This window comes from Phasianus colchicus, chromosome Z, assembly GCF_987193195.1.
Source record: "Phasianus colchicus chromosome Z, bPhaCol1.hap1.1, whole genome shotgun sequence".
Taxonomy (NCBI): Eukaryota; Metazoa; Chordata; class Aves; order Galliformes; family Phasianidae; genus Phasianus; species Phasianus colchicus.
The window spans coordinates 66,260,589-66,268,620 of record NC_143476.1 but is presented as its reverse complement, the minus strand read 5'-3'; the positions used below and the strand labels follow the sequence as shown (position 1 = coordinate 66,268,620).

The 8,032-nt window shown below is 55.7% G+C and overlaps 2 protein-coding genes across 2 annotated transcripts; one reads left to right on the top strand and one right to left on the bottom strand.

The window, feature by feature from the left end:
• On the bottom strand, window positions 1–3,489 carry LOC149913053 (uncharacterized). Its single transcript, XM_090131963.1, has 3 exons — window positions 3,271–3,489; window positions 3,091–3,151; window positions 1–2,485 (listed from the first exon to the last, which is right to left on the bottom strand). Exons 1-3 carry the CDS (start codon window positions 3,376–3,378, stop codon window positions 918–920), a joined length of 1,737 nt encoding a protein of 578 aa, XP_089988089.1. The 5' UTR covers window positions 3,379–3,489; the 3' UTR covers window positions 1–917.
• Window positions 3,490–4,039: 550 nt separating this feature from the next.
• On the top strand, window positions 4,040–6,454 carry LOC149913052 (uncharacterized). Its single transcript, XM_090131892.1, has 2 exons — window positions 4,040–4,125; window positions 4,225–6,454. The coding sequence occupies exon 2, from the start codon at window positions 5,453–5,455 to the stop codon at window positions 6,452–6,454; it is 1,002 nt and encodes a 333-aa protein (XP_089988018.1). The 5' UTR covers window positions 4,040–4,125; window positions 4,225–5,452.
• Window positions 6,455–8,032: the final 1,578 nt, after the last annotated feature.

Below are 8,032 nucleotides of genomic sequence, written 5' to 3'. Positions count from 1 at the left end.
CTCTCGCGAGAACTGCCCGGCCGAGAGCTACCCGGCTACTCTGCTCTCTCGGGGATCCCTGAGTGAGGGAACCGACCGAAACCCCCTTGTACCTCGCGATCAGTCGCTGCGCTTCTGGCTGAACCAGCTCCGAAGCGGCGATCCTCGGCAATCCAGGGGGCAGGCCAGGGGGAAGGAGAAGCTCCAGCCAACTTGCCGGGGCTTATCCTCATCTGCACGTCCTCCTGTGGGACAGCACACCTTCCCTGGTACTCCTGAGCCCATCTCCCCCCTCAATCCCCAGGGAGGCCCCCATAGAAAAAAGCTCTTTGGCACAAGTAGGTATTTTTGTATTTATTTAGGGGGAAAAATAGGCTTTTTGTACAGAAAGCGTGCCACTGAGCCCGGCCCTTCCTCTCGTATGTGCCTTGCAAAGCTGTCTTGACAGTCTTGGCACGTTTGCTCTATTCTTAGAGCTTCCCGAGCTTCTGTGCCTTGTTGCCTTTAGCTTTTCCATGACAAGTGCATCTCCTTGGAGACACTGCTAAGCTGTTGCTTGTGCTTGAGATAACTGTAAGGTAGTGGCTAAAACTTGCGAGTTAGGTGGTAGTGATGGGAAAATAAGTTTCAGTGCCTGTTAATACCTATCGGGCTGGGTAGATCTGCCAAATATTAAGAGTAAATCGCCCAGTGAACCAGTCTGAGTAGCTTGAACTGATGGTTCTTGCCAGACTGGGCTTCTGCCATAGACTCTGGTGTTAGCAGTCTCTGTGAGAGGTGCTCCTCTCTCCTGTCAACTCTAGAGGGGGACATAGACCTGAGCTTGACTTGAGTCCATGCTCCTCTGGTTATAAACGCCCAAACATGCTGACAGAATGTAGGGGCTGGCGTGACTTTCAATTTCCTTGCTTGAGTTTGGCCACAGATGACTGACTCTATCATTCTCTGATTCTCCCCTTGCAGGCAAGGTGGACGTGCTTAGAGACAGAGATCCGCAGCGTTGCAGGAATCGGGAATATCTTCCCCCAGACCGTCTTGCTAGTTGGTGCAGCCACAGGGTCGCAGTCAGGGTCACCGCAGGCATTTAACAGTGAGCTGCGGTAGGTGGTGGTGGTCTGTTGCACTCCACGGAATGTTCGCCTGACAGGCTGAAAGCCGTTGCATTCCGCTCTGGCACTCCAGGTGCTCTCGCCTCTGCTAGGGCACTTCTCATCTCTTTTGGGGCCTGCCTCAGCCCAAGGTGCCTCGGATGGTGCAGTCACATATGTGCTGGCAGATTCTTCCTCCTGGGACACAGCTGGACTGCCTGAGATGAGGCGGTTCCCAAGGCGCTCCAGCTTCATGGAGCGGATGTGCAGCTCCAGGCCCTCGCGCTTCTCCTCATTCAGGAACAGAGCTGGAGGGCTGTGGAAGTATCTGCAAGCCAGCTGGGATCTTACTGCCCTTTTGCCAGCTGGGTGGGTGAGGAGAGCCTCACGCTGTTGCTGCATGGACTTCCGCACTGCCACAGGGAAGCACTTAAGCTTTACCTCCAGGCATTTTCTGGCCGTGTGCATGGAGAGCTCCCCAAAAGTGGCCTGACTGAGCTGCAGCTTGGAGATGGTGGCAAGTGCTGCCCTGCGGCGCTGGCTGCTGGCTTTGATGTCAGTCACACGCAGGCCTGTAGAGTCCGTTTGACAGCTGACGTCCTTTCGCAGCGATGTGCTGGCAGGGCTAGGAAGCGCTGCGGTAGCCGTGGGACATTCTTGCTTGTGGCTCGGAGGCAAAGGAATCTTTGCCGACTCCTTGGGGCGGCACTGCTGCTCCTTCCTGGGATGCCCCTGCTGCTCAGCCTGGCCCTGGAAATGAGCTTTCCGCCGGATGACCTTCCCGGTTAGACCCACATTCCGGGGAAGCAGAAGACCAGGGGGACATGGCACCAGCCGGTACATGGAGAGCTCCGTAGGGTTGGGTTCACCCCACTTTCTTATCTCTTGCTTCTTGAGAATGTTGTCTGTGATGCAGTCAGCCTTGGCCTGCAGCGAGGGGCACAGGCTTCGCCGCAGCAGAGGCTGGGTCTGCCCTGGCTTGATAAGCTTGGGCAGGATGCGGCGGCATTGTTTTCCCCAAGCCTGCTGCTGGGAGAGCAAGAGCTTTTGGGGCAGGCTCCCCAGTTGCACTTCCAGGCTTTTCCGGGCCACATGCATCTTGAGGTCTGCGTGGGTTTCAGCGCTCCATGAGGCTCCAGGGGAGCAGACTGTGCTGGGCACGTTCAAGGACTCGACCTTGCCTTTCCCGGGACAGCTCTGGACCTCAGGGGAGCTGCAGTACTGGCATGACAGGCTGTTCCACTCCGCCAGCTCCTCCAGGTCCCTCCAGGCCGCCTGCAGGAAGCCAGAACCCAGCACAGGCCTGCGCTCAGGCAACCCTGACAGAACCAGCTGCTGGAGCTCCTGGTCAGCCTCACTGCAGGGGCACCGTGGCTCGCACTGGGGGCTCCTGTGCCCAGCCAACTGACTCTCGGCACCTGTAAAACAGGGAAGGTCCATGAGCCACAGCGGGACAGGGTCTCCAGAGATGCTCTGGGCCAGGCACGTCCTTTTTTAATAGAAGACTGTTAGCTTTCATCCAACAACCACCACATTTTTAGGGCGCATGCTCTAGGAGGTGAGACCACAAGTTGTAATTTCTCAGAATGACGGCCCATTTCCTTGGACTGTAAAGAATATGTATGTGTTATGTCTTTAATAAGTATGTAACCACTGCTCTTCTCGGTGTGCGAGTTAGAAGGAGATACGCCCTCGCACCCGGCGCTGTAATAAACATAGCTGCTTTATAACCTCACGTGGGCTATAGAGTTTGATTCCGCACATCAGTAGTTTCCATGGAAATAAATAGGAGGCATTACTTTCAGGGCAACTCATGTATAGGCAGCCCAAGACAATTCCTACTCATGCAATGCAGCCCAGACAAGCCAAAAAGTTTGGACGTCCGTGCCCTGGGCCCATCTGGCCAGGATATATTGCACCAGGTTCTGGGCCAGGGCTCGGCTGCTCCCTGAGGCTCAGCCCGGCCTGGGGATGGATGCTCCCGGGCAAGTCTGGGGCACGGCCTGACTGTCAGAGGACCTACCTGGCTCCGGTGCCGCTGCTCGCTGCCACCATTTTCTCCTCCACAGGTGCTGTCTGGCGGCCTGCGGACACATGGACATGACTCAGTCACACTCCTGGGTGGTCCCGCAGAACTGCTCCCGACTCCCCCAGCCCCAAGTCCCCCAGCCAGAAGTCACCCCCACCCTCAAATCTCCCCTACCTGCAGGCATTGGATCACGGTGAGCAGGAAGACTCTGGCCACCAGGAACAGGAGGCCATGGAGAAGGACAAGGGTTACGGGGACAAAGAGAGAGCTGTCGACAACCATCGCTAAACGCCGGTCACGACCGCAATGGCAGAGGTGGGACCACCCCTCTGAACTCACAGCTCGAGCATGCTGACATCACAATGCTGCCCACTCGCCCTCGGAACCATGACACGCCGCAGGGCGGAGCATGAGCGTGGGCACTCTGCCTCCACCTGCCCACCCCATGCCTGCACTCGCCTTGTGCTGGCCGCTGTCTTGTTACCATGGCCGCTCTGAGGTCGAGGCATTTCAGGCCCATATCCCACTGATTTGTCTTCCCAATAACGTAATCTCTTCCATTTGATCTCCACGTTTACCAAGGATTCCACCTGCACATCTTATGTCTCCCTGCTCCCAACCGGCCAGCTGCCTCACCTCAGTGTCGTCCCTGTAGAGAAGGACCCCAGTCTGAACACGCTACTCCAGCTGCAGCCTCACTGTTGCCAGGTACAGAGGAACAATTGCATCCCCGGTCCTGCTGGCGACGCTATTACTGATACAAGCCAGGATGCCGCTGGCTCTCTTGGCTCTCTGGGCACACTGCTGGCACGTGTTCAGGTGGCTGTTGGCTAATCCCCCAGACCTTTTTCCACCACGTACGCCATCCACGCTGCCCCAAGCTTGTAGCGCTGCATGGGGCTGTCGTGACTCAAGTGCTTGTGACACTTGAATCTTGCTGAGCCTCATAGAGCTGGCCTCAGCCCACTGATCCAGCATCATCTGAAAACTTACTGAGGGTGCATTCAGTCATCCAGATCACCAATAAAGGTATGAAACAAGACCGGCTACAGTGGACTTGATGATCTTTAGAGGTCCCTTCCAACTCCTACAGTTCTGTGATTCTGTGATTCTCTTTTCCTCTGACAGCCATCTAGTCCAACTCTCCTGCATAGAAGCCATAGCCTTTGGCATGACGCCACTCATACAATCAGTCATTCAACTGGTCAGTTCTCCTCTTGCTGCCCAATCCCCGGGTCCAGCCAGGGGCACTGAGGAGAACATTGCCTGCACTGCTGACCCCTTCAACACCTTCCCAAGGGACGCAAGGTCCTTTCTGATGTTTTTTAATTGCCTGGTTGCAGCCTCGTGTGACCTGGCTTGAAAGACCAGGAGAGGATAGCCGCCGACTGGTGTTACCGTTCCAGACGCTGTCTTCCTGATGTCCCTAACGTGGGCAGCAGACCTCTGTGGAGTGGGTATCTGGCGGCAGACGGGTGCCTCAGTGCTCCTCAGCAAGAAGTCTCCAATTACACCTCTTTTTTAGTGGCACTGGTTGTGATTCAGGCCCTTGGTTGCACTTTCTTAGTGTCACCATCCCCTTCCAGTTCCAAGCTGCTGTCCCTAGCTTCTTCCTTCTCCCACACCAGAGTCTGAAATCTATCAGCTCATGGCACCTCAGGGGCAAGGGGGAGGCTTCTCCTTTCGCCCTGAACAGAGACAAGGGTCCAGAGCCTCTCACCCTGCACATGTTTGCCCTCTGTCTGGTCAGGAGACTGCTTGCCACCTTCCCCTGGCTGGGCCCCAAGACAGGGCTGTCTGTCTGTCCGTGCCACCCTGTGATACCAGGCATCGATTTCCCTCTCAGACGGACGCCTGAACGCGTCTCAGACTGGCAACCTCCTCTCTCAGCCTGGGCAGCTGCTCAAGCAGTTGGGCGCATCTGTGGCCATGACACCCCTCACCTACCTTGGTCCTATGGGGAACCCCTAGGTTCCGGAGGTCCCCAGAGCCAAAAGTCTGGGCAGCCTACTCACTCCTCAGGAGTTGCGTCTGCATGCACGCATCAGCCCAGAGGGATTGTGGGCCTCTGGTCTGCGCTTCTGTCTCTGCCTGCCTGCCACGCCACGTGCTCCCTGTAGGCTGCCTTTGCATGTGTAGGGGATGACCCCTCTGCTCCTGGCTCTGCCCCTGCTGTGTCATAGCTCTGCTGCCACACGGAGGATGGTGACTCCCGGCAGCTGCTGCCTCATCCCGCCAAGGCAATTCCCTGCTTTGGTGCAGAATGCGTCCACCCGGAAGCCGAGCGCGTCGCCAAAAGCAAACCATCTTGATTAATTCCTAATATAACTCAACTCTTTGGAATATCTGGCTAATTATGACCTTGTGTCAGGCTGAGTATGGCCTTGTTGCTACTACTGAACCATGGTGGGACCACTCCCATGACTGGAGTGCTGTGATAGATGGTTACAAGCTCTTCAGAAGGGATAGACGAGGAAAGAAGGGTGGTGGTGTGGCCCTTTATATCAAAGACTGTTTTGATGTTGAAGAGCTTGGGCTTCGTAATGACAGACTTGAGTGTCTGTGGGCAAGGATCAGGGGGAAGGCCTGTAGTGGCGACATCTTGGTGGGGGTCTGCTATAGACCGCCTAACCAGGATGAAGAGCTGGATGAAGCTTTCTATGAGCAGCTCGCGGAAGTCACGCGATCGCCAGCACTTGTTCTCATGGGAGACTTCAACTTCCCTGACATATGTTGGAAGTATAATACAGCACAGAGGAAGCAGTCCAGGAGGTTTCTAGAGTGCGTGGAAGATAGCTTCCTTATGCAACTGGTAGGAGAGCCTAGCAGGGGTGGTACCCTGCTAGACCTGATCCTCGCTAACAGAGAAGGACTGGTGGGAAAAGTGAAGGCTGGGGACCGTCTTGGGCAGAGCGACCATGGAACGGTACAATTCTCTATTCTTGGGGGTGTCAAAAGAGTGACCAGCAAAACTACTTTCTTGAACTTCCAGAGGGCGGACTTTGATCTGTTCAGGGCGCTTGAAGCACGGGTCCCTTGGGAGTCGCTTCTTAAGGGTAAAGGGGTCCAGGAAGCCTGGACGCTCCTCCAGACGGAAATCTTACAGGCGCAAGAACAGGCTGTCCCTGAGTGCCGTAAGGCGAGCCGCAGGGGTAGACGACTGGTGTGGATGAGCCGGGAACTACTGTTGAGACTCAGGGAGAAAAAGAGAGTCTACGTCCTCTGGAAGAAGGGACAGGCTAGTTGGGGAGATTACAAGGAAGTAGCTAAGGTATGCAGGGAGGACGTTAGGAAGGCAAAAGCCCAACTTGAACTCAGATTGGCCACTGCAGTAAAAGACAATAAACCATCCTTTTAGAAAAATATATCAATGGCAAAAGAAGAACCAAGGACAATTCTCATCCTTTGCTTGATGCAGCAGGGAATGTGGCCACTGAGGACAAGGAGAAGGCTGAGGTCCTCAATGCCTTCTTTACGTCTGCCTTTAACAGCCAGACCAGTTATCCTTTGGGCATTTTATGCCCTGATCTGGAAGTCTGGGACGCTACTCAGAAAGCACCCCCAGCGATTCAGGTGGAGACAGTCAGGGAGCTCCTCCTCCACCTGGACTGTCACAAGTCCATGGGACCGGATGGCCTACACCCTCGGGTGCTGAGGGAGCTGGCGGGGGTGATTGCCGAGTTGCTCTCGGCCATCTATCAGCGCTCCTGGTTAACTGGAGAGGTCCCAGAGGATTGGAGGCTTGCTGATGTGACTCCCATCTTCAAGAAGGGCCATAAGGAGGATCCGGGGAACTATAGCCCTGTCAGCCTGACCTCGGTACCAGGGAAAGTAGCGGAGCAAATCATCTTGGGTGAGATCGCACGGCATGTGCGGGGTGTCCAGGGGATCAGGCCCAGCCAGCACGGGTTCATGAAAGGCAGGTCGTGCTTGACCAACCTCATCTCCTTCTACGACTGGGTGACCAGACTGGTAGATGAGGGAAAGGCTGTTGATGTAGTCTACCTGGACTTCAGCAAAGCCTTTGACATGGTCTCTCACAGGCTTCTTCTGGGGAAACTGGCTGCCCGTGGCCTGGACAGGTACACCCTCCTTTGGGTAAGAAACTGGCTAGAGGGCCGTGCTCAACGGGTGGTGGTTAATGGAGTGAAGTCCAGCTGGCGATCTGTTTCAATTGGTGTCCCCCAGGGGTCGGTACTGGGGCCTATCTTGTTTGATGTCTTTATTGACGACCTAGATGAGGGGATTGAGTGTACCCTCAGTAAGTCTGCAGATGGCACCAAGTTGGGAGGTGGTGTGGATCTGCCTGAGGGTAGGGAGGCCCTTCAGAGGGACTTAGATAAGCTGCATCGCTGGGCTGGGGTGAATGGAATGAGGCCTTCCAACAAGGCCAAGTGCCGGGTGCCGGGTCCTGCACTTTGGCCACGACAACCCCATGCAGCGCTATAGGCTTGGGGACGAGTGGCTGGATGATTGTGAAGAGGAAAGGGACCTGGGGGTGTTGGTTGATGCTCGGCTGAACATGAGCCTACAGTGTGCCCAGGTGGCCAAGAGGGCCAACGGCATCCTGGCCTGCATTAGAAATAGTGTGGCCAGCAGGAGCAGGGAGGTGATCATCCCCCTGTACTCAGCTCTGGTGAGGCCGCACCTCAAGTACTGTGTTCAGTTCAGTCCCTCACTACAGGAAAGACATTGAGGCCCTGGAGCGTGTCCAGAGAAGGGCAACTGAACTGGTGAGGGGTCTGGAGCACAAGTCTTATGAGGAGCAGCTGAGGGAGCTGGGATTGTTTAGCCTGGAGAAGAGGAGGCTCAAGGGAGACCTCATTGCACTCTACAACTTCCTGAAGGGAGGTTGTGGTGAAGAGGGGTTTGGCCTCTTCTCCCAGGCAACGAACAGGACCCGGGGAAATGGCCGCAAGTTGTACCAGAAGAGGTT

What these genes read in the sequence shown, in the direction of transcription:
- LOC149913053 (XM_090131963.1), bottom strand. Translation starts at nt 3,378, where the DNA reads ATGGTTGTCGACAGCTCTCTCTTTGTCCCCGTAACCCTTGTCCTTCTC. An exon ending in CCGTGATCCAATGCCTGCAG is followed by an intron (nt 3,152 to 3,270) that starts GTAGGGGAGATT and finishes ATGTGTCCGCAG; the next exon opens with GCCGCCAGACAGCACCTGTG. An exon ending in AGCAGCGGCACCGGAGCCAG is followed by an intron (nt 2,486 to 3,090) that starts GTAGGTCCTCTG and finishes CCTGTTTTACAG; the next exon opens with GTGCCGAGAGTCAGTTGGCT.
- LOC149913052 (XM_090131892.1), top strand. Translation starts at nt 5,453, where the DNA reads ATGACCTTGTGTCAGGCTGAGTATGGCCTTGTTGCTACTACTGAACCA.